This window comes from Bipolaris maydis, assembly GCF_028858645.1.
Source record: "Bipolaris maydis strain C4 unplaced genomic scaffold PSV08scaffold_3, whole genome shotgun sequence".
NCBI classification, from domain to species: domain Eukaryota; kingdom Fungi; phylum Ascomycota; class Dothideomycetes; order Pleosporales; family Pleosporaceae; genus Bipolaris; species Bipolaris maydis.
Window position 1 is genome coordinate 577,672 of NW_027093859.1, and position 26,336 is coordinate 604,007.

The 26,336-nt window shown below is 51.1% G+C and overlaps 13 protein-coding genes across 13 annotated transcripts; 8 read left to right on the forward strand and 5 right to left on the reverse strand.

Annotated features, from left to right (window-relative positions):
• Positions 1-1,129: 1,129 nt before the first annotated feature.
• On the forward strand, positions 1,130-3,541 carry PSV08DRAFT_399580 (uncharacterized protein; the record flags this gene model as incomplete). Its single annotated transcript, XM_066093579.1, has 2 exons — positions 1,130-1,860; positions 1,924-3,541. The coding sequence occupies exons 1-2, from the start codon at positions 1,385-1,387 to the stop codon at positions 3,539-3,541; spliced, it is 2,094 nt and encodes a 697-aa protein (XP_065949536.1). The 5' UTR covers positions 1,130-1,384.
• Positions 3,542-8,359: 4,818 nt separating this feature from the next.
• Positions 8,360-8,605, forward strand: PSV08DRAFT_348339 (uncharacterized protein; the record flags this gene model as incomplete). Its single annotated transcript, XM_066092808.1, has 1 exon — positions 8,360-8,605. One exon carries the CDS (start codon positions 8,360-8,362, stop codon positions 8,603-8,605), a length of 246 nt encoding a protein of 81 aa, XP_065949537.1.
• A 27-nt stretch (positions 8,606-8,632) lies between these two features.
• PSV08DRAFT_348340 (uncharacterized protein) lies at positions 8,633-9,504 on the forward strand (the record flags this gene model as incomplete). The annotated part of the gene is made up of 6 exons (XM_066092809.1): positions 8,633-8,705; positions 8,755-8,962; positions 9,014-9,063; positions 9,117-9,124; positions 9,175-9,297; positions 9,418-9,504. The coding sequence occupies 6 exons, from the start codon at positions 8,633-8,635 to the stop codon at positions 9,502-9,504; spliced, it is 549 nt and encodes a 182-aa protein (XP_065949538.1).
• A 706-nt stretch (positions 9,505-10,210) lies between these two features.
• On the reverse strand, positions 10,211-11,351 carry PSV08DRAFT_174165 (glycoside hydrolase; the record flags this gene model as incomplete). The annotated part of the gene is made up of 3 exons (XM_014221316.1): positions 10,211-10,513; positions 10,601-11,233; positions 11,283-11,351. 3 exons carry the CDS (start codon positions 11,349-11,351, stop codon positions 10,211-10,213), a joined length of 1,005 nt encoding a protein of 334 aa, XP_014076791.1.
• A 930-nt stretch (positions 11,352-12,281) lies between these two features.
• PSV08DRAFT_273408 (four F5 protein) lies at positions 12,282-13,036 on the forward strand. The gene is made up of 4 exons (XM_066092525.1): positions 12,282-12,519; positions 12,596-12,610; positions 12,681-12,750; positions 12,853-13,036. The coding sequence occupies exons 1-4, from the start codon at positions 12,457-12,459 to the stop codon at positions 12,885-12,887; spliced, it is 183 nt and encodes a 60-aa protein (XP_065949539.1). The 5' UTR covers positions 12,282-12,456; the 3' UTR covers positions 12,888-13,036.
• A 326-nt stretch (positions 13,037-13,362) lies between these two features.
• Positions 13,363-14,509, reverse strand: PSV08DRAFT_29026 (uncharacterized protein). Its single transcript, XM_014221318.2, has 3 exons — positions 14,275-14,509; positions 13,964-14,219; positions 13,363-13,902 (listed from the first exon to the last, which is right to left on the reverse strand). Exons 1-3 carry the CDS (start codon positions 14,380-14,382, stop codon positions 13,493-13,495), a joined length of 774 nt encoding a protein of 257 aa, XP_014076793.1. The 5' UTR covers positions 14,383-14,509; the 3' UTR covers positions 13,363-13,492.
• Positions 14,432-15,289, reverse strand: PSV08DRAFT_29021 (uncharacterized protein). Its single transcript, XM_014221319.2, has one exon. It carries the CDS (start codon positions 14,970-14,972, stop codon positions 14,499-14,501), a length of 474 nt encoding a protein of 157 aa, XP_014076794.1. The 5' UTR covers positions 14,973-15,289; the 3' UTR covers positions 14,432-14,498.
• PSV08DRAFT_359747 (uncharacterized protein) lies at positions 14,980-16,045 on the reverse strand. Its single transcript, XM_014221320.2, has 5 exons — positions 15,908-16,045; positions 15,769-15,845; positions 15,562-15,706; positions 15,378-15,501; positions 14,980-15,286 (listed from the first exon to the last, which is right to left on the reverse strand). The coding sequence occupies exons 1-5, from the start codon at positions 15,995-15,997 to the stop codon at positions 15,171-15,173; spliced, it is 552 nt and encodes a 183-aa protein (XP_014076795.2). The 5' UTR covers positions 15,998-16,045; the 3' UTR covers positions 14,980-15,170.
• A 220-nt stretch (positions 16,046-16,265) lies between these two features.
• Positions 16,266-18,326, forward strand: PSV08DRAFT_399583 (uncharacterized protein). The gene is made up of 3 exons (XM_014221321.2): positions 16,266-16,357; positions 16,417-17,110; positions 17,161-18,326. The coding sequence occupies exons 1-3, from the start codon at positions 16,321-16,323 to the stop codon at positions 18,086-18,088; spliced, it is 1,659 nt and encodes a 552-aa protein (XP_014076796.1). The 5' UTR covers positions 16,266-16,320; the 3' UTR covers positions 18,089-18,326.
• Positions 18,327-18,564: 238 nt separating this feature from the next.
• Positions 18,565-19,466, forward strand: PSV08DRAFT_407803 (uncharacterized protein; the record flags this gene model as incomplete). The annotated part of the gene is made up of 3 exons (XM_014221322.2): positions 18,565-18,739; positions 18,873-19,129; positions 19,220-19,466. 3 exons carry the CDS (start codon positions 18,565-18,567, stop codon positions 19,400-19,402), a joined length of 615 nt encoding a protein of 204 aa, XP_014076797.2. The 3' UTR covers positions 19,403-19,466.
• On the reverse strand, positions 19,442-22,223 carry PSV08DRAFT_407804 (uncharacterized protein). Its single transcript, XM_014221323.1, has 6 exons — positions 22,123-22,223; positions 21,929-22,059; positions 21,577-21,871; positions 20,539-21,529; positions 20,272-20,488; positions 19,442-20,170 (listed from the first exon to the last, which is right to left on the reverse strand). The coding sequence occupies exons 1-6, from the start codon at positions 22,216-22,218 to the stop codon at positions 19,573-19,575; spliced, it is 2,328 nt and encodes a 775-aa protein (XP_014076798.1). The 5' UTR covers positions 22,219-22,223; the 3' UTR covers positions 19,442-19,572.
• A 1,297-nt stretch (positions 22,224-23,520) lies between these two features.
• PSV08DRAFT_196624 (uncharacterized protein) lies at positions 23,521-25,264 on the forward strand (the record flags this gene model as incomplete). The annotated part of the gene is made up of 1 exon (XM_014221325.2): positions 23,521-25,264. One exon carries the CDS (start codon positions 23,521-23,523, stop codon positions 24,826-24,828), a length of 1,308 nt encoding a protein of 435 aa, XP_014076800.1. The 3' UTR covers positions 24,829-25,264.
• A 367-nt stretch (positions 25,265-25,631) lies between these two features.
• Positions 25,632-26,142, forward strand: PSV08DRAFT_359751 (uncharacterized protein). The gene is made up of 3 exons (XM_014221327.2): positions 25,632-25,688; positions 25,748-25,843; positions 25,978-26,142. The coding sequence occupies exons 1-3, from the start codon at positions 25,665-25,667 to the stop codon at positions 26,095-26,097; spliced, it is 240 nt and encodes a 79-aa protein (XP_014076802.1). The 5' UTR covers positions 25,632-25,664; the 3' UTR covers positions 26,098-26,142.
• The last annotated feature ends 194 nt before the right edge of the window (positions 26,143-26,336 follow it).

The window sequence follows — 26,336 nt, forward strand, 5'->3', positions numbered from 1 at the left end:
GCGGAACCACTTGTTCCAGCTGCGGGTTATCTGCGGGTTAAGGGAGGACATGCAGCTGATCTTGTAATACAGACACCTATCACTGGCAGCATGTGAAAGACCCAGCTGCGTGGGTGTGGCTGTGTGTCCAGTCTGAGCAAAGCATCCGGGTGATGCGCATCTCGGTTGCCAGTGCCAGCAGCGTGGTGCGGGAACCGTTTGGCCACCACAGATCCAGCTATCAATAGTACAGGGCAAAATATGGGGTAGGCTATTGACGGATAAGTTCTTGCATGATACCACGTGGCATTTTGTCGTTTTACGCGGCCTTGTCGACTAGTCCTGTACGTACGAGCTGAGCATACCGTGACCATTGACCCCAAACTGTCCAGATGGTAATTGTGAGTCACATGTCTACGCATGTGATCAATATTGATACAAGCGGAGACAGTGGTATGGCTGGTGCATTCGATTACTCGACATGCTCGTCGCAGTGTCGCGTATACCGCGCGCATCGAAACGAGGCTGCTCCGCCCAGTCAGAGCCGGCCGCTGTCGTCCGTGTCGCGACGAGGAGCAGCATCAGCTGCCTGTTGAACTGGCTGCAAGCGAGGGTATCACGATAGGGGCAGCCTTGGCCATCGGATGTTGCACGCTGCTCTGCTCTGCTCGATCCGGAAAAACCATACAAGCGACTGCTTACCAAGGCGACGGCCAGCGCGACGACAAGGGCCCGTTTGGTCGAGTAGCAGGTGGGGAGTAGGCTGAGAGGCGTGGGCTCTCAGGCACGTTGTGGCATGCCTGTAGAGATCGCTCGGACGCGCACAGGCGAATCCTCGGTACTGAGAAGGGCGGCAGTAGTGGCAGAGGGTAGTCGTCTCGGGTGCTACCCGAACCCAGTCTAAAAAATTTCAATGGTTGAGGGTCGAGCAGGCGGGCTTTGCACAGCCTTTCGGCCAGACAGGGTCCGGACGGTCGTATGCAGGGTAGAGGTGTGGGTGCTGTCGATCGCGCCGCGGGCTTGCATACCTGGCGTCTGTTAGCGCACACCCCCCTGCAAGCCCCAGCAATCGACCTGGTAGACTTGCGTCATAGGAAAAGGTATGAAAGGAAAGGTCTGCGCTGGCCCATCATGCCCAAGTCGCTTCTGACACTCACTTCAGCAATTAACAATCACTGACGGATACTCGTCAAAGAAATCTCTTAATTCCGGCTTTCCGCGCCCAGCCGGCCCAGAACACAATACTCCCTTCTACCCTCTTCTACACTCGACGACCCTAGATCACCTCATCAAGTCGTTCATCACTCGCATCGGCGACCCATTTCCGAGTCATCGGCCGGCAGCCCGCTAGTATAAAGCAACTTGCCACCCGCGCTGGTCCCTTACTTTTTCCCTTCCGACGAGTATGTTAGCGCTGCCCACACGACGTCAGCACCTGCCAACCATACCGTCACCACCCTGCTCTCAACACCTCTATCAACAACACTCACCCCAGACATTCGCCGCTCAGCCCACCTTCGACCAGAAGCTACTCATCGACTACCTTGAGTCGCAGCAGTACCCTTTTGCCACCTCAACCTCACCCCTTAACTCGTACATGAGCGGCGCATACAGCACCGACTTTGCGAACCCGGCTATCCGCATTCAGCAGTCGACCCCTACACCACAGCTCCCCCAGGGCTTCACGCAGCCGTCCATGCTGTCAGCCAGCAACGCCAGCTCCGGGCTCGAGTCCTGGAACAGCTATGGTAACGTGCAGTCACAGCCACTCCAGACACTCCCCCAGCGACAGAACCGTGGACACCAGCGCGCCTCATCCTCTTCTTCAATAGGCTCAAGTGCCTCGCAGTATCAGCCAGTCGGCCACCCCGCAGGCTACCAGTATGTTGCCCACTCCGAGAATTGGCCCTTGCGCCCAGACGACGCTAACAACAGGCATTCAAGATCACTCCAGAACCATCTCCCAACACCCACACAGACTCCTACCCAGGACTCATTCATGAACGCCAACAACTTCAACAACTACAGCCACAACGCTGTCAACATGGACCATACCATGTCTGCACACATGTCGATGAAGCAGGCACTCATGGAGCACACCGGCGAAGACGTCCCAGACTTTGCTCACTCAGCAGGCCAGTCGGTCTCCAGTTACGGCCACGACTCTCCAGCAACGCCACACACGGCCCAAGACGACATGGACCTCAAGATGCCCGCAAATGGTGAGACATTCAGCAGCCGCATAGACGCCTGGCTCTTCGACGAGTTCTGTACTTACAACGAGCCAGAAATGCGACCTGTACCCAAGTTCGAGAGAACCTACACCGACATTGCTGCCGACACTGGCTTCTATGAGCCCAGCACTTCGAACACATCAGTGCCGCAGTCGAAGCCAGCACAGCCATCACTGCTGTCGCCATATCGCAGCAACACCAACGAGAACGTGCAGCGTGCGCTGCAGGCAGCACAGTTTGCACGCTCTCAATCGCCAAGCAGCACCGCCTCGAGAAGTGACTCACCCTTCCGCAGAGGCTCACCCTACCGGCAGCCCAGCAACAGCTTCACGTCACCCATGGGCACTGCCATGGCGATGCGTGAGCAGAACCGCCAGGCTGATGCGGCTTACGCAATGAAGTCTCACATGTCTGCTACTGAGGACGCTGAGCCCAAGACCATCTCACCCAAGGATGCTCTCCTGGACTACAGGGATACTGATGAAGACTCAAAAATGCCATTATTTCCGGATAATGGTGCTAACGAGTACGGCAACCAATACACGGGTGGCGAACAATACAAGAACGCCACGCAATCCAATTTCGACACTTCTTCATCTCACTCGTATCGGCGCGACAGCTGGAACACTCCTCAGTTTTCACCAAACTTCTCAACGTCGACATCGTCGTCACTGCAGCCATCAACCAACTTCAACTTTGCAACACCATCTCTGCAGAGCAACATGCAAGGACTCTCCATGAATTCGCCCGCGCAATACCGACAAAGTGCCAACAACATGTCATCGGTCGTTGACCAAACGCCCGAGTTTCCCGCACACATGACATCTATGGAGTCTAGTGCGAGCGAAGCAGAGCCGCCCAATGGTAGCCAGAACAGCATGCTATCGGACCGGTACATGAGCAAGCCAGCGTCAACTGGCGCCGAGTCTGGCACATACTCATGCACATATCATGGGTGCTCGCAGCGATTTGAAACACCGCAGAAGCTCCAGAAGCACAAGCGTGAGGGCCACCGGAGCGCCAATCTCAGCACGGCTATGACGTCGGCGGCTATCCTAGAACGCAACTCGCAAGCGGGACCCCACAAGTGTGAGCGCATCAACCCAACCACTGGCAAGCCTTGCAACACTGTCTTCTCCCGACCATATGACTTGACCCGTCACGAGGACACGATCCACAACGCGCGCAAGCAAAAGGTGCGATGTGCGCTGTGCGTCGAGGAGAAGACGTTCTCGCGCAACGATGCATTGACAAGGCATATGCGCGTAGTGCACCCCGAGGTTGATTTTCCTGGCAAGCATCGCAGACGCGGCGGTAACCATGACTGAGCGATCGGGCTTTGACGAGGTGTGCGGAACCGACCGAAGACTGCGGAGACCGTGCCCCTGCAGCCCCAGGCCTGCACATTTCAGAACAGCCGGGACCGTTGGCCTGCATGCAGCCCACGCACCCCAACACGGCCAACGTGACGCACAGAATCTTCGATGAGCATCTCGACTGCCAAAGGCTGTGTAATGGCTGCAGACATCGCTTCACTCGACAATGCGCACAGACACGCCGGTCGGTCCAGAGCGACGGAGTCGAGTTATTTGCATCGCGCCTATGTTTATACTGTATAATACACAGGCTCTGGCTGGCCACGACTGAGACAGCGATGCTCCGATGAAAGCCGGCGCTGCAGGGCATTCAGTTGTCGCTGGACGGAACTGAAGCATCTGACGATGCAACTTTGAACATTCGACTGTACAGTATTCTATTTTGTCCTTTTTCGGGATTGGGATTGAAAGTTTTGGACATGCAATTTACAGCGGCCACTGAGCGGGGGCGCATGAGATGATGATACGATATGTAAAAGCCATGGCTTCTGTATACGACAACCAAAAAAGGGGCGAGTTTGTAGACAGCATCGTTTGCTCTATTGGATCTCTGGTTATGTGGAGTTATTAGACTTTGGATTTTCTTTCTTATCTGCTTGATCTGCTCTTTGCTGAGCACTTTTTAATATGTACAACACTTTTCGAGTCTACAAATTGGTTCCTTATTGCTGTGAATCCTCCTTAACACTCGTGCTATGTGCTTGGAGCTGTCGCGTCTTGGTCCGCGGTGTCAAGGCTCCGTTTATCATTATGCCATTGCCAGACAACCATCGATTCTACCAGGTGTATCCAACCGGCGACGCCGGCTTCAACACCGAACATGACCTCAGCCAACGAGTATGCAGTAAACCACATAGACTAAATTAGCACAAGTTAATCAACTCAGGCTGATATCCAGTAACACTCGATGCACTAGCATTCAGCTTCATCATTTCAGCTCCCTAGGACCTCTGCATGATCAAACATTTCCGCGGATACTCAACTTTCCCCTCCCCCCCCTTTTCAAAAGAAAAAAAGCAAAGCTTTCATCCAGACCAACACTACTGCAGCACCATGCACCCCCAACTTTACAATCCCAGCCTACCATGGTAACGGAACCACGCACATGGTGCAATGTGAGCTGAGGTCTGCGCTCCATGCGTCTTTGCAGGGAAGAAAGACAGAAAAAAACAAACAAAAGGGCGAGATGCGATACAGAGTGGGAATGAGAGCGATCTGGGCCCCGCCAGTGCCGGATGCTAATGCCGACTGGCTGGCTTGCGTGGGTGGGTTGGGAAAAAAAAAGGACCACGCATGCACTAGCGGGGTAATACTAGCAGGGCGAAGCACAGCTTCTTTCTCTCCCTCTCTTACTTTTTTTCCTTGCACCCTGTCCTTTCTCTGCATGTCTCACACACGTACCACATGCTCCTACCCCCCTTCCTGCAGTGCGACACCCTGGGATAATAGAGTTTTTCTTCCTCGTCGTTCTTCTCTCGGCGTTCTAGAAGGTCCATGCGATGTGAGCATGGATTACGGTAGTGTATTTTCGTCAGCCACATGGGAAGAGAGAAACGGGAGATTTTTATCATTCATTTTTAAATTTGCAAATCTTCGATTCGGATGATGTAGAAGGTCTGCGCATTATGGGGGGGGGAGGGTGTTTAGGGATAAATAGATTTTACTATGCAGAGCGATAGTGCAAGTGTTGTTGTCTACCCAATATCCAACAAGATATGGATTTTTTCCTCAGCGGACGAAAATGCTCAGGCCAAGACAAGAGAAAAAAAAGGTAAAGGAAGCTGGGTAGACTTGCAGGATACGCGTAACGAGATTCCTAGATAGATAGTTTCCTAACTGCCACCCTAACCCTACCCACTTTACCCTTCCCATCCTCCGTCTTTCGTAATCATTCGCTGCAAATATCAGCATCATAGACGTGCTGTGGACCGTTTCATAGTTGCCTTTTTTGTGCCCTGCTCCGCTGCGCTCCTGATAAATCGACGTGGATGAATGGGTACATGAAGCGAGGTCTCCACATTGCGCCGCACATAGACAGACGTTTACCTACCTAGGTGTATTCCCCCTCTGGCTTGGCTGTTGGGCGCACCGCGTATGCACATGTTTCGTCTGCTCGGGGAGTTGCGGCGCCGCTATGGCTCCGTATTTGCCTTCCTTGCTCATGAGCATGGGTAGGAGGCACGCGACTAGTTCACACGCATACGCACGCCTAGCACATTAGTATCGGCGCAGCGGGGGTATGTGTAGGCGAGTGGGTATGGCTGACGGGAGATTGATCGGGGATGCGGAGACACGAGAGAAAAATGTCTTGGATGCGCACGAGTTGCTGAGTTGAGAGGCGCTATGTGGGCTGCGTTGCGTCATGTAGGGCTGAAGGATGGGAAGGGTTCAACAACGGGTTTTTTTCTGTGGGTAGGCAGCTGGGGTTCGTTCATCGAGTAGGGAAGCGCAAACGCGGTGATATTGCGGGTCGTCGTATCATTAGAGTAATACGCCTAGTGTATTGTACAGACATACGTATGACCATCTATCAGAAACGTCATTTTAGGACAATTATGCGATGCCAGGCTACAATGAGTGACACCTAGCTGGGATCCGCATCACCCATCCATGAAGACTTTGCCACTGCGGAAGGACTCGGCATCGTCGTATTGCTTACCTTATTACAGCGTTCAATACACCAAGCCTTCCGTACGCGTCAGTTGGTTATCGAAAGATATCAGTATACACATATGCAGCATAGTGATTCGTCACCTACCCAATCTCGGCTGCATCCACGGCCTACCTTCCATACTTACGGTACCGACCTAAGCTTTTTTTCCAACACTAAGCCAAACTCGTCTTATCTCTTTCTCCCCCACCTTTCAAAACTAAGAGAAAATTCGAAACAGACGTTTTTAATCTCTCGTCAGATTATAATACACTGTACGGCCCTTCTGATATCCGAACTATGTGTAGTGTAATCGCTTCAACCCCGATTCCCCCAACCGTGCATTAGGCTACCCCCTCCTCTTACTCATCCTCCCCTTTCCGGAAAGGAAAACCTCGATTCGAGGTTGAGAGCACGATGCACGGGGCTTTTGTAAATGCGTGCGGGTTATTGAAGGGGGGGGGTTGCAGGTTACGTTGCGTTGGAAGTGCATTACCTCGGTGTAATACGTGCTTGGCGGTCGGGCTTTGATGGATGGAAGGATCCGGGGAGGGAATGAGCTGTGGGTGGAAACATCCGTGGAAATCATGACCCCATGTGAGGGGATGAGTCGTAATGCGGTTTAAGTGGGTGCGAAGGTGATTCATACTCACTCCGGGTTAGCACATACGACGGGGCATACCAGGGTCTCAACTAGGTGTATCAAGTATACTATTCTGCAGCCAGCTCGGAAGATGTCAGTTGAGATTTCTTAGCAGTTTACTGCTAGAAGAAGATAGGGAAAGCCCATCTCATCTCTTTTAGTGCATCACTTTCGTGCTCATTCTATTTATATAGGCAATATGCACGAAAGAGTTGAAGAGCATTAGTAAATATCTTTGAAAGCATGTAAATTCCCAGCAGAGGCGAATATGAACCGAAGAAGAAAACCAGGTAGCGGAGGGTAAAATAGCTATTGAATAGTGTACTGTAGATAGTACGTCTTTTGCATAGAAAATTAACAAACTCACCATTGATTACTTCAATCAAGACCCGTGGATGTTCCGTCGTATGTGATAGCCTGCAGTACGTTTGTATTGTACTACTATATCCATAGGCGACTGCGGGGAGCGGGACCTTCGGGTGGATCACTCGGGACATGTACCTCGGAAGCGGGAGTGTGTGCGTATTTAGCGTTGATGCTCTTTGTAAGATAATTGATGAAGAGTATCGATAGTGCTTTTCAATTTTTATGCCTTCATCTTGTAGGTATTTGGAAATAGCTAGGTCTGTAGTTCAAGTCTAGAGCACTGGACACATAAGAAGACCCTTGCTTCTCGCTTAGCCATCTCTTTGGCTACTTCTGATACTCTGGGGAGCTAGGAAGATGGCGCAATTTGGTATTCACACATCTTGAGATGCGAGGCAGAAATATTGGCGGTTATACATACGAAAAGGTAAATAGTTGTAAATTCATCTCACGCCACACTGATATTTGAACAAAAAACTTAGACGTTGTTTTGCGAATTAGAACTTTGCCAACTCACAATGCATTATTATGCACAACTTCCCTGTAGAAACGCTTATCCCAAGGTAGTACCATGACACCACTGGATACCCGTTTGGACACCCGCCTGTAAGTCCAATTGATGCTACAAGATCATCTATGCTCTTCCAAGAAGACTTGTTGGGCTTGATGCGTTTGACAGGACAACTCACTTGCAACGTTGGATGTCTGTTCTCAGCTTATTTTACCATTTTACACGGTAAAGCTCAGGGATTGTCTTTACGATTACGTTTCGCCAAACTTTGCCAATAAGCAATTAGTAATCACAGCCTGTAATCTCATCAAATCAGAACGACGCTTCTGTTTGCAATACAAAGACAGGTAGTGTGCATACGGTGTGCTTGTGCGTATTGACATCTTGCCTTAGCGTACCTTCCTGACATTCCAGTCACGGTAGCTATATTTTCACCCGGATCCTTTTACATATTTACTTTCACCATATATCTTCGCCATTAACTAAGCTGTTGTATCCGTCACTTTTTCAGGTGACAACCCCGCCCTCAGACGTTAAAAAGAATTTCCATAGCAGGTCAGGAACAACAGCACTTACACCAGAACATCCAAAAAGACCACCATGGTCACCAGCACCAAGCGCCCTGGCCTGGAAGTTGCTATTCATGTTGAGAGCAGACCGTTACAGGAGTACGATGACGGCGACGAGAATATTCCACCAAACACCGTTACAAAATATATCAAGGCTAAATCAGGGGCTGAATTTGCCGTGATAAACACCTTCAAGCCGCCCTTCTCTCCACTCCATGGCGTCATGATAAATCCTATTGTCAACGATAGTCCAGCCACTTCCCGGTTTTGCCGATAGGATGAGCTCTTTGGTCGCGTATCTAAAATGAATGCTGTCCATCGGAAGATTCATGGTGAATGGGTGGTGCAGAAGATTCATTTCTCAGAGTTGGACATTGGTATTTATTTCAAAAGCCATTTAATCGATATCTACTCAAAATCTTACAGTGGAAGAGGTCAATGGACTAGGTCCGAACCCCACAGATGTCAAACATGCTCTGAGTAGTAAAGGACATATTATACTCTTGCTTCACTTCGTAAAGGATATTAGAGAAATAAGGTCGAATGAGTACTGGGAAAGAAATTTCAAACTCACACCACTGGATGAGATTCCAAAGAAAGCGCTCAAAGGAAATGCGCTCTCACACCAAATAGCGTACGTATAGTAATCTGACAAAAGTTACGGGGAAAGTTAATCAGATGCAAGGCTTGAACTCCCCAGAGCGATCTCAGAGCCGATCCGGACAGAAGCTCAGAGTGTGTAGTCTCGCGGAGAAAGAGTCATTCGCAATACTTCGTTTCAAATACAGATCTCTTGGTCAGTACCATCCATTTCGATCGATACACGTACTGACATACACGCCTCAGGCGAGTCTAGAGGCTCTTGGAATTGTGCCCAGAGATGAGCCCATGACGGTTCCGCTAGAGGACAGACCAGAAGAAGAGCTTACTCCCGACGAACTGAGAGAGCTAGTTCGCCGCATGAGACAAGTATGTATGCTGGAATTTCTGCGAATGAACTTACTGAGCTAGTGATGGCGAGAAGCGCAAAGTAATCTCATCAAGAGAGAGAGAGAGACAAAATTCAAAGGCCCCATTAAGCATGAACAGACTGCCGACGATGAACAGGCCACTGCAACTGAATCACGCACTCACAAGCGTCTGCAAGCTGATCCACAAGTCATCACGATTGATTAATGCTGTTGTAATCATCTCGGCGTCCAATATGATTTCCCTGTTGCGCAAAGCTTTGAATACGAGGATCGATGTGCAAAAGATTCTAAATTGACAATTCTCTCACCAGCATGCTTTTGAATGCGGAATCTTTTAAGCTGATCAGCTGTGTGTTCAACCCAATGGATTGTAAAGTCAGCTGTAGGAGATATTAGTGCACACAACGACAAAGACACGCTTCCACAGGGTGTGTCTAAAAAAGATCTTGCTGATTTGGACTTGTGAGTTGGAAATAATGATGATGGCATTCCAGTGATTATAATTCAGATGTTCACAAACCAATGTGAACTTGTATCTTTTCAAGTCTCCTATGCTAGTACAGCAGGTTGCATTTTAATATTGTGAACACTTCTTACGGCTCATGTGAGCTTCAGTCTCAGACTAAATATGATGGTTCTTCCTTGCTGTCCTACCTGAAGACCGAGCCTCTCATCAAGAGCATATGCGATCCCCTGTCCGAAGGATCATTGATTTAAGTAAAGATAAGGAAATTGTGGTAATGCTATCTCAGACCTAGGATGAAATAATTTGTACTTTCCACGACCAAGCTGGATGGTGAAACAAGAGAACATTGAACCAAAATTATGTTTGAGAATTAGAGAAGATGACTATTCCGAAAATCTTTATTCCTGTTTGCTAAATACGTTGCACCCTAAATCCACCTCAAATTCTACCACCGCGGCGCTGTCGCAGTAGGCGAAGCATACGTCTCACTCCACGTAGCCGTATACTTTGAACTCCCCACAATAGTCTGACTCCTTGCATCCACATACGTGGCGCTCGTCACTACGCTATTAGTCCCAATCCACGTGCTCCACGGCGTCGCTGTCGAGACACCCTTGATGGGACCCACTGCAACGGCAGTCGTCTCCGGCCACGCACCAGACCACACCGTCGGGCCTGGGATAACGTAGTCAGTGGGACAAGGGGCAGCAGACCCCGTTGGTTTCTTTGTTTCAGTCGAGCAGTAAATCTAACCCATATATATCAGCATACACACACACACAAGGATGTCACCAACAACAACCCTTAGGGGGAAGAAGGAAGAAGGAGGACAGACATTGTGCACAACCCCCGGATCCTCATACGAATATGCCCCAGGAAACCCTACTCCCTCGGGCAACTCGACCTCGCCACCCTCCACAACCTCAATCTGCACACAATCTGGATAGAACTGCGCTCCTCTGCGCGGATTCTGTGCAAAACTCACATCGCCCTCGTGCAGACCGATCATCTCGGCCCGGATAAGGTACGGTCCTGCTTTCAGGCCCGCGGGTATGCGCACATTCATGCGCCCGTAGTTTGCGCGGATGTCGGCCGTGGTACTCCATTTGCCTGCTTGCGGGAAGGGATTGCTTTCGATCTTACCGGCGTGCCAGAGTTTGACAAAGGAGGTGTTTGTTGGTGGGTCTGGCGAGATGTAGATGAGTGAGGGCCCGTGGTGCGAGTATGCGATTACTTCGTCGCTGTTGTTGCGTAGCTCGTGGTGCCAGTCGAACGTCAGGTTGTCGCCTGGAGCTACTTTTATAGTGTCGTGGGCTTGGACGTCGCCCATAACGTTACAGCGCATGTCGATGGAGGAGAGGTCCTTGACGGGCGAGTTGTTGTAGCCGCCTTTCCCGTTTTGCCCGTTGTATCCGGGTATTCGGATGCCGGTGAAGGTGCCTTGGTCAACGCCGTTGACGAAGACGCCCTAGCAGCGGATTAGTAGAGGAGTGGTTCAGAGAAGCGGCTCAGTGTACCCAGATGAATGTGTGGGCGCATGCTTGGCTTGCGAGGAGCGAGAGGATGAGGGCGTAGTTAGGAGCCATTATGACAGTGAGGACAAGAAAACCTGAAGAGATGGATGGGCGTAATCTGAGATGTTACAGGAGACCCTCATGGTGACATTTATAGCGAAGTGGTTCACTGTGTGTGTATACACCAGTGGGCAGATGATGAGGCTAGCGTATTGCGATGCAATATACCCGTTCTGTCCCATATTATTAATTTAATACGGGTGCCTAATCCATCCACACAGTCATGTAGATAGAACATATCGGGCGGGGAGATCGGATTCATGTCCGATTCTGCACGACATACGTGCTGAATACAGGTATTTGTTTTGGTGGCATGCATATGGAGAGTCGGAGACGCCCCGCGGACACTGTGTTGCAATGGTAGCACCCCGTATAGTGGGCTGCAGTCTTTGCAGTTTCTTGGGAGCTGTTTTAGGGCACGCTGATTTTCTGATCACATCAATTGATGAGGTAGAGGGTTAAATGAAGACATGTGAAATCATACGCCACAGCCTGTCACAAAGACATGTACAGATATTCGGGTTGTATAGACATAGGTAACGGTATTGCAGGCAGGTGATGTGTGTTGAATGAAACAACTCAAGTCCTCAGAGATTCTGTAGGCGCTTCACGCCATGAATCTAGCATTGGATGTACTCATCAGGGAACCTGCTCGAGTATCGGTATTGTGAGTAAAACACCTGCCTTCACCAGCCGTCAGTACGAACACATGACAATCGGATGGGCAATTGGCCTTTGGTAGCAACCCCATCAGCCAATGCGACAATCGAAATAAACATATATTCACAAGACGAGGATGGTGAAGTTCGATCCACGTGCCGCAGAGCCCCAGATCGGTGTTTGCACATGTGCGATCTCTAGCCCCCGCGACTTCCCCCGCCGGTGATTGGCCCATGCCGCAACCACCGGCGCTATTTTATCAGGTCCGGCGCTGCTGACTGCACTTGACCTCCCATTTCCCTCACCCCCAAGGCTCCTGTATAACCGCGCACACACACATCGCACACCTTGCAAGCAGCTTCTCGAGGTGTAAAAGGCCATTCGTTTTTTGCATCTTCTGCCGCAACTCTTCTGTTTGATATTTGCTTGGCTTTTTGTCCGATCGTAGCGAGGTAAAATGGCGCGTGGCAACCAGCGTGACAAGGCTAGGGAGAAGAACCTCAAGGAGCAGGCTTCAAAGGTGGGGTTTTCTTTGCCTGATACTGCTGGAAAGACCGGCTAGTGTGGTATTCGCAATGTGACTGACCTTTTGACAGAAATCCAAGAATACGGTATGTTTATTGTGAAGATATGCTGGATACACCGCCAAAGAGAGCAGGCGGCTAACGGACAGCCTCTTAGCAATCTGGTACCGAGTTTGCCCGCACCAAGGAGAATGTTGCGGCTATCATGCGCGCTAAGCAGGCTGCTGGTAAGTTGTTCCTTTGCCTGCCACGTATCTGCTGCGTTGTTGCAACGTGCAGATGCAGACGTGGCGTTGTAGATAGAATACCTGTGCTGACATCCGGAATAGCTGAGGCGAAGAAGGCTGAAGCTGCCAAGAAATGAGCAGCTGCAAGCGCGCTGCGGAAACGGTTACAGCAGCAACTTAGACAGCCCCGATTATTGAGCAGCGGAGTTTTACGGAAAAGGCATTGGCGGTTTATGAGTTACAGGTGTTGGTGAATTGCTTGGATACCAAATACACTGATTTTTGATTTTACAATGCTGTGTGATGTTACTTATTTGGCTGGTTCAACTGTGAAGCCCAACCAACTCTCTGCCTAACATTTCCTTGTAAATTCATCACTTGCAAACATCACAATAGTCAAGTCCAAGACAAAAATAGTGGCGACCACTTGGGTCCAGCTCTAATACTTTAAGAAGTTTTAACAAACGCGAACAAGATCCCTGCCAAAAGTTACCCAGCAGGCACCACAGCGCGGCAATACATCGCAGCATGTGGGGAATACGGTATAATGCAAACGCCCTAGCAAATGATAAAATAATATAAAGAGGCCAGCGAGAAAAAACAAGGAAGCCCCTAAGTGGAAAGCCTCCCTCGCCGACCTCGTCATAAGAATCTCGCCTCCTTCCCCCTCTATCTTTCTCCTGACTAGAAACACCCAACCCCGACCACCCATTACACCTTATTGCAATTTCGTTTAGACCATTTAAGCAATCATGCCGGCAAAGCCGCCAAAGTTGTTGATAGCCGCACTAGGGGGGAAGGATGCCACGCCGCACAGGCACTGGCATGAGCAAGCAATGCCCTGGCCGTCCATGCCAGATCCAGCAATGACCTGGGCAGGAGGAGGAGGAGAAGCGGCAGGGGGAGCGGATGGAGGTGCTGTCCCGGTAGCAGCAGCTTCGCCGCCTCCGGCAACGACGCTGACGGTGGAGGGGGCTGCAGCCGCACCAGGGTCGACAATTTGAAGACCGCCTTCTACAAGGTCGGTACCGTTGGTCTTGATAGCCAGGGTCTTGAAGTCGGCCATCGTCTTGTCGCCAGTCTCAGGGGGGTTGATGGAGAAGACCATGCCCTTGCCGCAGTGGAATCCGTTCTTTTGCTTGCAATAGAACCCTTTTCAGTGTTAGTTGAATGTTCGCATTGTCGCAAAAAAAAAGTTGTTGGGTAGGCTTACAGAGCGGCTCGGTGGTCGCGACGGTCATGTTCCAGGTGACGCCGGGCATACCGTCTGCGTTGGGCATGAAGCCAGAGTCCATTCCTCCATCCATCTTGTTGCAGGGCTTAGCAAAAGTCGACTGGGTGACGGTGTGGTTCTTCTGCAAGAACTCGAAGACGACCATGTCGCCGACGTTGGCCTGGATGTTGTCGGGAGTGTATTCTAGCTTGGGGGCCATGCCCGTCGCAACAGGCTTCATTCCACCAACAGTAACCTGTCATGTGTTAGCATAAGGGGGCTCGAGCTTTTAGTAGTGCGACTGTGCTTACAGTGTGAATTTTCTGGTCAGCTGCGGGAGCAGGAGCAACCTCCATAACCATCATTTCAGCAGAGGCCAAGGCGGCGGCGGCCAAAGGTAGTGCTGTGAAGTACTTCATTATGACTAATAGATTGAGTATCGTGTGTTAAAAGTTTTTTTTTCGTGAAAAGTGAACGTAAGCCTGCACTGCAAGCACTAGAATGTACGATGAAAGGGTGAAGGATCGAAAGGGCACTACGAGGGCCGGCTCGGACAGTAAGAAGCAGATGAGGAAAAGAGAAAGAGAAAGTGGAGCACCAGTATTATGAGGCAGATGTCTTGATGTAAGGAGAAAAGCTGTCTGCCTGGGGAAGTGTATTCCTTAAATCCACGCATGAAATTGTTGATTCTGAAGGGTTTGTGCCCCGGTCGCATGCCGGGCGAAACACCAACCCCCTGGACCGGGCAATCCAGTACGAGTAAGGAAACTTGGGTGGGAAAATGGCGAGATTTTGGAGATCCGCCCGCGGTTGCGCGTGGGTGTGGGGTTGGGGTGATGCTCGAACCGTTGGAAGAGGGTTGAAGTGCGTCGCGGTGGTGTCGCAGATCTGTCTCGCCTCTCGCTGCACAGCACGCTTTGGGTAATCTAAGAGCCACGAGGCCTATAGCACTAGCGACACAGCTACTCATGATGCCTGGACAATGGGGCTGGAAAAGACCAAGCCGCATAAGAGGCGGTGCCAACTAATAGCTCGCGGCCTACTTTTCCGTCCTCTTTGAGGCACAAACTGTTGGTGGTAAGTCGCGCCCAGGGTCATGGCGATGAACATCCTTACGCGCATTGGCTGCATATGCTGGCAACTATCCGGGCCTAAGTCAATCGTCGTGCAGCATGGCGGACAGCCACGCAATTCATATGCGCTACTATTATTCCTGTGCGGAAGAGTCGCGAGCCGCCTGCTGCTGCTGGCCCGCATGCAAACCGGTGTAGTAGCCAGCATAGTACCACGACATCATGATGTTTTTAAGGTTTTCGTCTTTGACTGCAGAACATCATCAGCACACGGCCCGCTGCTCGCTTCCGAATGCCCACCTTCCCCGGAAACAACGGCTGTCAAAATCAGTAATACGTACCTGTTCCGAGCATCGCTTGGGGCACGGCCTCTGTAAGAGTCTCGGCAGCAGCTGGGGCCGATGCAGCCTCAACACTCGGCGATTGGGTGTCGTGGGTGTTTTGCTGTTCGGATTGTCCTGGTTCCTGGTTTTCGTTAGCCAGGGCTCAGAACTCAAGTGTTTCACTTGCGACATGTACACGTACCTGTTGCACAAGGCCAATTTTTTCCGACTGGCCAACGCAGCTTATCTCTGCATTCGACATATCTGCATCGTTGTTGGGCGCGACGCCATTGGCATCTGCTGCTCCTGAAGTTGGCTCTGTTTCCTCTATCAGGTCGCCATAGCCCCTGCTGGCGTTAGTCTAATTTCATCTCGACAGGCTTCAGGCAAGCGCCCAACAAGCACTTACTCTCGCAGTTCTTTGAGTTCCTCTTCCGTGAGCACGTCTTCTAGTCGCTTGCCAGACTGGTGGATGCTATGATACTTCTGCGTCCGCAGGTTAATCAACCTTTTTTTTGCACAGCTTGGCAGCAGAGGCGGATTCTTACCTTGTACTCGTTGAGCGCGTCATCCCACGAACTGATGAGGAGAGAGTCGTCCCAAGCATGCTTATCACTCATATCAACGACTGGCGCCATGCTGATGAAGAGCCAGGGCGTGATTTGTGAATCCAGTCAGGCTGCTTTGTATGTAGAGGCGATGCAAGTTAACTTTAGAGACACGCAATGAGTAGCGGTAAGATCAACAGTTCAGAGTCTATGCGAGTGAGCACTTGTACAAGAATGGTCAAGGGATACGCGAGCGGATGGGCGTGTGGTGAGCTGGTCGACTGGCTTGGCGAGGGTCTAACTTAGCGCAACTGCCCTCAAAAAAAGTTACCGCGCCCGAGCTCTCCTCCGAACTTTTGCGCGTAACCACCGTCGCGACTTCATATTGTCCGACACAATTGCAGCTGATCACGATGGCTCCCGACGATACAAAGGGAAAGAAGCGCAAGAGTAAGTAATGGCGACATGGGGAAAATAATTTTATAGTTTTGTCGGCTAATATCGCATAGGCGCACCTGAGACAATTCCCAAGGCAAAGAAGGCCAAGAAAGCAGACGATGTAGCCGCCAGCGAGCCCAAGCCAACGCGCAAGTCTGCGCGCAAGCAAGCTTCCGACTTCATGGAACTTGACGAAGAGAAGGAAGTTGCGCCTGTTGTCGCTACTGAACCCGTCAAGCCCAAGAAGGGCAAGCAGAGCAAAGCCGCCGCTCCCGCGAAGGTACCTGAGCCTACCGCAGAAGTGCCAGAGGTTGCAGAGGTCCAGGAGAAACCCAAGAAGCAGGCAAAGAAGACAAAGGCTGCTGCTGTAGAGGAGACCACTGTCACAGAGACTCCCAAGGAGACGACGAAGAAGACGAAGAAGACAAAGGTGGCCGCTGATGTCCCAGCTGTCGTAGAAGAGACTACTGTAGTCACCAAGTCCAAGAAGACAAAGGGTAGCAAGAAGCAAGAAGCGCCTGAGCCAGAGCCAGAGGTGGACGCCGCAGAGCTCGCCGCTCCCTCAGATGACGAAGACGTTGCAGAAGACGACCAGACCGCAGCCCTGCTTGCTGGCTTCAGCGACGACGACTCAGACGATGCTGATGAGGATGTCGACTTCAACGAGGACGAGAAGATTCCAAGACTCAGTGCAAAGCAGAGGAAAGCCATTAAGCAGGCCGAGGACGCCCCCAAGTCCAACCAGCCTGGTGTCATTTATGTTGGGTACGAACACTTTACCCCACTCCTTAGTATTTTGCTAACTTTCAAACTAGTCGTGTGCCACGCGGTTTCTATGAACCCCAAATGAAGAAATACTTTTCTCAGTTTGGAAAGGTTAACCAGCTACGCTTGTCGCGCAACAAAAAGACGGGCGCCTCCAAACACTATGCTTTCGTCGAGTTCCAATCACAAGAAGTAGCTGACATTGTCGCGCGGACCATGAACAACTACCTCCTCTTCGGCCACGTCCTCAAGGTTCACCTTATTCCCACCGACCAAGTACACCCTGATCTTTTCAAGGGTGCCAAACAGCGGTTCAAGGTCGATCCCCGCAACAAGAAGGCTGGTCTTGAGATGGAGCGTGGTGCTGAGCGCTCGCAGTGGGAGAAGCGTGTTGCAAACGAGAACAAGCGGAGAGATACCAAGGCCAAGGAGCTAAAGGATATTTTTGACTACGAGTTTGAGGCACCGACACTCAAGACTGTCGACAGCGTCCCTGCGCACACTACCATAAAGAAGCTCAAGCCTTCAGAGTCCAAGAAGCTTATCACCGATGCGCCTGCTGAGCAGACTACTGTTGCCGAGCCAAAGGCCAAGAAGGGCAAGAAGGGAGCAAAGGCTGAGGCTGAGACACCAGCAACAGAGGTCGTTGAGCCTGTCAAGGTAGCCTCTCCTGCACAAGCGAAGAAGGGCAAGAATGCCACAAATGCAGCAGTTTCGGAGAAACCCAATGACGTGGCTGAGGAGCCTGCAGTAGTCGAATCTGCCGCTGACAAGAAGACCAAAAAGGACAAGAAGCGAAAGTCCGACGTTGCACTTGAGACTAACACCACCGTCGAGGAGGCTGTTGTTAAAGCACCAGCCAAGAACAAGAGGGCGAAGAAGGAAAAGGAGAGCAAGCCCGAGACCATTGTCGAGGAAGCCGAGGAGAAGAAGGCTGCTGCAAAGCCCAAGAAAGCTAGCAAGAAGGCAAAGGCTTGAGTGTTCATGCCCATCAACATGATACATTAGTCTTGGTCTTGAGTTTTCTTGGTCGTTCATCTCGCATGTAGTATGTTTAGGTAACTTTGCCTGGCATGGAAATGATCTGGTTTTGTGTCTTAGCGTTTGACGATTCTTCTTCTATTCTTCGACACATGAAGTGAATATTATGAAAAGCAAAGGACTAGCATGGGCAGGATAAGATAGGACATGGCAATTAAAAATGTTTCCATCACTACCAACTTGTCCATAAACCCTACTCTCATGTCAGCATCACCCTGTAGTCATGCTACGCCCCGAAGGATGCATATAGCGTGACTGTCCCGCCCTCACAGCCCCCATACCGTTAGTAGCCCAGCAATTGAAACGCGACATATTTAACCAAAGCCACAGTTCTTTATAAAAAACACTCCCCCCTCGCGTTCTACCCATCTCCATTCTTCCCCCGCTCTCAAATCCAATTGCAAGCTTCTCAAATGGCAAACGCAGACCCCCGCCTCTCAGCATCCCAAATGCACGACTCCGTCACCTCGCTACCCCCCTCAACCAGACACATCATTACGCACGATGCACAGGGAAAGAGCGTCGTTCATTCCGCCCCAGCGTTGCAGTATTATGGACTACCCGGTATGGGTGGCGCAGCTCGCTCGTGTACGTCCCCTCCTCCCATCCTCCTCCCCATGCCAAAATAATAATAATCATCACAATAATAATAATAATAATAATAATAATACAAACATCAATTAAAAAAATCATGCAAATCCTAATGCGAAAGAGAAAAAAGACGCAACTTCTTCTACCCCAGCATCCCTTGAAAATGAGGCAGACATAAGTGCGTACCTCGCCCCAACTGGCACCCAAAGCTACACAACCCGCGACATTGTATCCCCAGGCTCGGGATCGCATCTTATAGTTTGCGAGTTGGGTCCTGGCCAAGCGAGCCAGATGCACCAGACGGTATCGGTAGATTACGTAGTGTGTACGCATGGGCGGTTGAATATGCAGACGGGAAGTGGGGAGGTGATTGAATTGGGGCCTGGTGTGAGTTCTTTTCTTCTTCTTCTTCTTCTTCTTCTTCTTCTTCTTCTTCCATATAACTTGAGTTGATACTGATGAGGCACAAAAACATAGGACCACGTTGTTCAAAGAGGAACAATGCACAAATGGATTAATGGGTCAGATACGGAGCCTACGCGCTTCATTGCTGTTACGGTGCCGTGCGAGCCGTTTAAGGTTCCGGGGACGGACAAGATGCTGCAAGAGGTACATGTTGAGGGGAGTGAAGCCAAGGATTGGGATGTGAGTCAGTTGTAATGTACTGAATCTTGGAATGATACACCATGCAAAGAGAGCAACACGATGCAGAATAAAACGACAATGAAAGAAGTCGATGGTTTCATTTCTCGCTAACAACACAATACAAAACGGCTCATCTAACTCAACTGGTATCCAGGTTAGTGACTCCTTCAAGAACCATCCCTGTCTTAACCAGTGCCTGATACGGCGAGCTTCATCAGATGGTCCATGAATGTCTGTAAACTGACGTCGTCGGTGAAGATGGTCTGTGCAGTCTGCGCGACGCCGCCGTAAGTTCCAGTAGTGTGTGTTGTCGAAGGATTGAGCTTGCTGAGCAGGAAACGGGCTTGCGACCCACCAGCATCACACACGATGAAACGGGGAAGTGGGAAACGATCCTGGATGAGCTCCTTGGCGTCCTCCTTGGGTGCTTCCAAGAGCGCTCGGAAGTTCTCGTAACCCTCTTGCTCGTGGTAACCAGCTTTCCTCCATTCCGCCATAGTCTCGCCGTGGAAAATGAGAATGTGGAAGAAGGTATCGAGCAACAGAATCGTCTCATTTTGAATCGAGCTGGAGTCGAGGAGTACGGGCTGGCCGCCTTCATGGTCAAAGCCGTAGCTGTCCAAAGTCGGTTGAATCATGATAAGTGAGTTGCTGACATCCTCGCGGTTCAAGACGTGACGATAAAAGGCAGTTTCGTCGGGAGAGTTGTTGAATACTTGCAAGAATTGCGAACGACGGAGATGGAACATGAATTGCGGGTACAGCGTGAAGTTCTTTTCGAGCCTGGTACGAAGTTAGCAGTGTAATTTGACGGATTTTGGCCTGCCAAGATTGGCGCACTCAACGTAGTGCTACCACACGGGGGCCAGAAGTTGTATGCATACCTGAATGACGAAGGATCATCCTTCCTGTACTCGGCAAAGCGAGCGCATAGTCGGATCAACATGCGGTCAACCCATCTCAAGACATCTGGGCCGTCGTCGACCTCAGCCTTGAAGACTGCTATCCTCGACATGAGTACTGCAGCAGCTTCTTGATCAAAGGATTGGGCAATGGCGGGGTCGCCAGAAGGACCACTCAGCGGTCGGGCCACGGTAGTGACTATGGAATGTTAGCGCTTATAGTTGGCGTCACAACGATACATAACATACCTCTCAAGTGGTACTGGCCAGCCGAGTGCTGGTAGTGTGTGAGGAATTGGATAAGAGCTTGTTGCTGGCCTGATTGCATCTGGCTCGGTCCTCCCTGACTGGCAATCTCAAAGTAGATACCGTATGAAGACTCTGGATCGATACCGCACATCTTCCATGCGCACGTGCTTCCAATACCAATCTCGGTCTCGCCAACAGCTACGGACTTTTTGTTGAGTGAAACCGCATGACCAATCAGACCACTGAGTTTCAACTCCTTTGTGGTGAGGACCTCGAGGTTGGCATTAAAAGCCATGAGAAGATTGTCATCGGCGTCTTTGTTAAAGACACGTGCAAAGGATTGCTTGTACATGGACGAAGTAAAGCTGTCCGTCAAAATCATATGTCCACCTGTCGAGTTGGCAAGACCGCGCATTTCGAGCAGACCAACCTGATCAAGACATCCGGCAAAGATATCGACAATATGGCCGTTGTGGGAAACGCGCTTGGCAAGGTTCTCGTAGAACTTGAGAGCCTTCTTGTAGTACTTGATGTTGTCGCGGTCGATATCGTGGTGCGATCGAATGGGCTCACGGAGCTCGGGTCCAACAACCATACCAGGACCCTCGGTCGCCGGGCCACCACTGAACAGCATGATACGGGAACCCTTGTTCACGAATTGTGTCTCCAAAAGTCCAGCAGCAACACTGAGCGCAACGCCGGTACACCTCAGAGGGCGCTTGTCGTTTGCGACGGGCCAGGGGTCTCGCTGAAGGGCCTCGAGGGCGTTGGTCAATTGGAATTCGCACTGCGACACGGGGAGGATGAAGCGCGCGCCGGCTCCTGCTGGGGGTGCCATGGGAGGTCGGCCAGGTTGTTGTGGAACGCCCGGTCGCGCAGCCATTTGGCTGAGACCAAGCATCTCGTGGACCTGCTTGGAGGAGTAGTCCTTGCTACCGCGGAAGACATAGGACTTGGCGCACTCGGTGTAACCCAGCTCATGAACTTGAGCCTGGAATTGTTAGCCAGTCATGAGAATACCAGAATTGTTCCACTCACCATAGTGCCATATGTAATGAGACCGACGGAAGCGTATGCGGGGAGCAGACTCAGGCTCATGATGATTGAGTCCTTGAGAGCCTTCAGACTGTCCTCCTCCTGGCATGTGTCGACGACGAAGAGGAAAATGGGAGGAGTGTCTACGGGCTGGGGGAGACGGTACTCGATGGTGGTGCTGGCTGCGTGCAGCTCTGGGGGTATTTGCTGCTCCGAGATGTCCTTGTAGTGGGGTGGGAGAGAGTTGCGGTTGAGGCAAAAGGGACATATCCAGACACGGGCGCGCATGTCAATCTGGCTGTTGGAGCATCAGTCACAGTACATGTTGCATGTGTAGCATTGGGTCTCATCATACCAGAAGGGGTTGAGGACGGCCTTGCATGGTGCTCTGCAGACCACGGGCTGATATTGGAGCAGTGGGGTGTCCGTCTTCTCCTTCAGAGGGGTGTACAGGGCGCCAATGGGGACGACAAGGCGAGATGCTTCCTGTATGGATGGTCAGCATTCCCTTGACACGATTGCGACGGGCGAAGGCAGCGGTCAGCATACCATGCGCGAGCTTGGAAACGTGTTCCAACTGAGGCGGAGGCCATCTCTGTCCTCGATCTCGCTCCACTGGTCCTTGAGCGCCTCAAAGTCGGCCATGGTGGATGGTTGCGAGGCGTCTCGGTATGTTGAGAGGATTGGCAGGAGGGGGTGTGATCGTAGGGCAAGGTTGGTGCTGGAGGGCAGAACCGAGGACGCCCACGATAGGTGACGGACTTGGTGGGGCTACGAGAAACGTGCGCCGGGCGAGAGTAGAGCGGTGTAGGGGAGATGGGATGAGGGCAGAGGAGAGAAATGTGTTGCTGCCTCTTGACCAAACACAGGATATGGCAACGTCTCAACTCCAGAGCTCCCTTGGGCAAGCTACATATGCGTGGGTACTCGAGTTGGCGATGCGGCCAGATGTTCTTGCCCTAGCGCGCCTGTTTGGGCCTAGCACGCGATGACGGCGTTCAAAACCTCTGATTTTCTCGGGCTGGGCTCGCTTCTTCTTTCTCTTCACCACCGCCAGCTTCACAATACTACGTAACGGCAGGCTCCTAGTTCTCCAATGAATGAGCCTGTTTTCGCGCTGCGCGCAGAAGAGATATAGGCCCATGGCTGGGCGCCCGATCTGGAAAACTCGTTCCGAGTATACTGAGAGGTTGGGAATCAGCAGAGGTCACATTTCAATCGTCTTTTCTCTTGTTTATGTACGCGTCTGGGTGCATATACGCCGTCATTGTTTTTGCAGCGCGCAAGCTCGGTGTCACGTGCGTTGTTCTGCCTGACATGACGTCCTCCATGTCGGATGCAATGTCCCAGCTATTTTTGAATCACTTCACTCCACCCTTGCTCCACCCCGTCAACACGCATTGCTGCCTTTCACCTTGCGTTGCAGAGTCCAGCATCCTCTTCCCTTGTCACATCCTATTCCTTGCTGCCACTCACGGTTCCGCATGCTGCAACTACACTTACCAGCAGCTTTTGTTGTCTATCATCACACACTTGCCGTCGTGACATGGAGCTCTCCACACGTGCCTACACGGTCGTGTCAATTGAAGCTGACGAAGCACCCCGCAAAGACTGCCTCGTATTGGGAATGGGTTTGTTGTCGATCCTGTATCCACTGCCATCTACATACGGAATGCCATTGGGTTCCGCGGATTACTAACTGTGGATGCCCTGGGTAGTTGTACTCGGTGTAGCATTCCACTCTTTCGCATGACGCTGGCGTCAGCTCTTTGCGGCCTGTTCAGTCTGGCTTGCCTTGATATGGAGTGAAATGAGCCAGTCCTGTGGCCGATGGTCCTTTCGCCGGGAAGGTGTCACCAATGGCTTGTTTGCTGTTAAGCTTTCTTTACCTCTCACCTCCCACATGTGCCCAATGCTTCAGTCACTCTGCCCAGCCCCTCGTCCAGCATGCCTTCTTTCTATCCAGTCACTGCTACTGCCATCGCCCTGGCTTTCATTCTCGTCTACACAATCTGCTCACTGTCTACGCACGACCCTACATCCATCTTCTTCGATGCGTCCAATGCCTACACTCCGCGATACTCTGCCCTGAGATACCAGCAGGCCACGGCGTACATCTCCATTTTCAACTCTACATCAAGCGTCGGTTTGTTAGGAAGCAAGGACTCCAACAAGAAACTATGTATTGGCATACCCTCGGTTGCGCGTCATGGCCCACAATACCTACCTGGTGCCATTGGGTCTCTGTTGGATGGCTTGACAGTGGATGAAAGGAACGAGTTTTACCTCGTGGTGTTTATACCGCATTCAGATCCTAAAGCCCACCCAGCTTATCGAGAAACGTGGCTATCGAGGCTGGCCGACCGTGTACTTGCATACGAAGGCCTTGATGCAAAAGAAATGGCTCACGTTCGCAGAATGGAGGCTCAAGGAGGTGCTTTCAAGGAGAAGGGACTGTACGATTACTCCTATCTGGTATCGAAATGTGCCGAGCTTAACACGCCGTATATCGCTATTCTCGAAGACGACGTTCTCGCCATGGACGGATGGTACCACCGCACTATCAATGCGTTGTTGGCTGCTGAGGACCAGTCAATACAGCGACACGGGAACAAGTTCTTGTATCTTCGCCTATTCTACACGGAGGCTTTTCTGGGCTGGAACTCGGAAGAATGGAAGACGTATCTCTTCTACTCGCTCTGCTTCGCTGCCATGCCGGCGGCAGTTGTTTCTTTCTTGCGCACTACGAAACTTTCACCAAAGCTTCTGCTGCCACTCAACACACACCTACGGTCATCAGAGGTGCGCAGTGGATACAGCTTTCGTCGCCTAGTGGCCACATTCTACGCCCTCATGGCGGTATTCATACTGCTCTTCTTCGCACTGGGGCGCATGACTGTTCTACCTCTTCCTGCTGGAGTTCATGAAATGCCCCAATTCGGCTGCTGCAGTCAAGCTTTTGTCTTTCCCAGACAGAAGGCTCTTGAGCTAGTCTCGTATTTTGCGCAAGTGAAAACTGGCTATGTGGATGTTTTGACAGAGCGCTATGCCGATGCCAGAGGTGAGCTGCGGTATGCTATCACGCCGAGCCTTTTCCAACATGTTGGCAAAACAAGCAGTAAGATGGATTCTCATGGGCCAATCATCAAGGGAAAGACATGGAGCTTTGCTTTTGAGGAGTACGATCCCGGGAAGCTGAGGCAAGAACACGAGACCGTGGGAATGTCGAAAGATGGGTTGGATGAAGTACGATAAATGGTGGCATAGGAAACAGCGACATCATTACACTCGGGGATTACTCTCACACATTTTGGTTATTATGGTACATACGACCAAAGTTTCTTGAGAGCATCGCTTCCCGTTCGCTCAGCGGTAATTAAGCAGGAAAACGGCGGATTAGTAGTTAGGTGGGTGACCACTAGCGAATCCCCGCTGTCGTATGTTTTTATTTTTGCAAATTTTTGCAGCTTTAGTTGCATTTTGCAATCGGTCCGAAAGGAGGTTTTTGTGCAAGAAGAAGCGCGATTTAGTTGGCTCTAGAAAGCTGTGCGCTGATTGGCATGCCAAGATTTCTGGAATATCCGTTTTCGGATAGCGTCTGGTCATGTGACGAACACCAGAATCTCCGCCCAACCAGCCAGACCAGCCCAAGTAGCTAGAGATAAGAGCGAAAAGTCTGTTTTACGTAGGAGCCTCCGGAGGCCAAGAGTGCACGCCGCAGGTGCGCCTTATATCGTAAAGTAAGTACATAAAACCAGTAGTTGACAGCCTATCCAGCGGTGCTGAAATTGAAGCTCAAGCTGCACCCCTCTTTAACACTGTCAGCCGGGCTGTCAAAACTACTGATTATTAGATGATGCTTGAAGCCAAATAACCCAAGTAATCTCCTTCGATAGCTGTATGCATAGAATTATACGGCGGCTACCATGCGGGTCTACGCGGGGCTGTAAATCGGTGGATCCCATTCACATGCAGCCGCTAGTTTAGCGAGAGACCCTTCTTTCTCAGTCTACCCGCTCTGTGCAAGCGCCTCCAACTACAAGTCCATTTTTTCTTCCACCGTACCCAAAATTTTATACAAAACCACTACAATGCCTATCTCCAAGAAAGACCGAGTATGCCAATCCCCTGTCATCAGCCAAACGAAAACATTCACTAACACCCACCTGCACAGATCCAACGCGAACACCGCAAAGCCGAAAAAGCAGGCACCCGCGCCCCCGTCAAGGCCAACGGCCTCCCCGTCAAGCCTCCCAAGCCAACCTCCATTGTAGGCATTCCCATGCTTCATCCTCCTCTTTGAACCTATCCGCTCTTTCAAACATTCCCATACTTTACACAAGCAATTCTTTTGCTGCATAGCCAGCTAACGGCACGCCCGCGCCTGTGCGGGGAACACTACAGTGCCAGAATTGCCGTCGCGAAATTGTAAATACGAACAAGGCGCAGCTGGAGGCGCATGCGGCGAGTCATGATTCAGTAGCTTGGCCTAAGGAGAAGTGTTGGCCTAACGATTTTTCATGAGGGAACGGGGTTGGTAAGATAGAATGAGGTTCTGGATATGTGGGGGTGAGCAGGATGCACAGTGGATATACAGAGTGAAGCGAGGGACTCGAAGAAGCCAAGTTGGGACACGAGATGGAAGAACCGGTACCAAGTGAGGAGTGTCTGAAAGTCATGCTTGTTTGGGCATGCTGACGAGCGAGACGACGGTGCTTTGTGATATCAGATATATTTGGAACGAGATAATCTACTACATACCA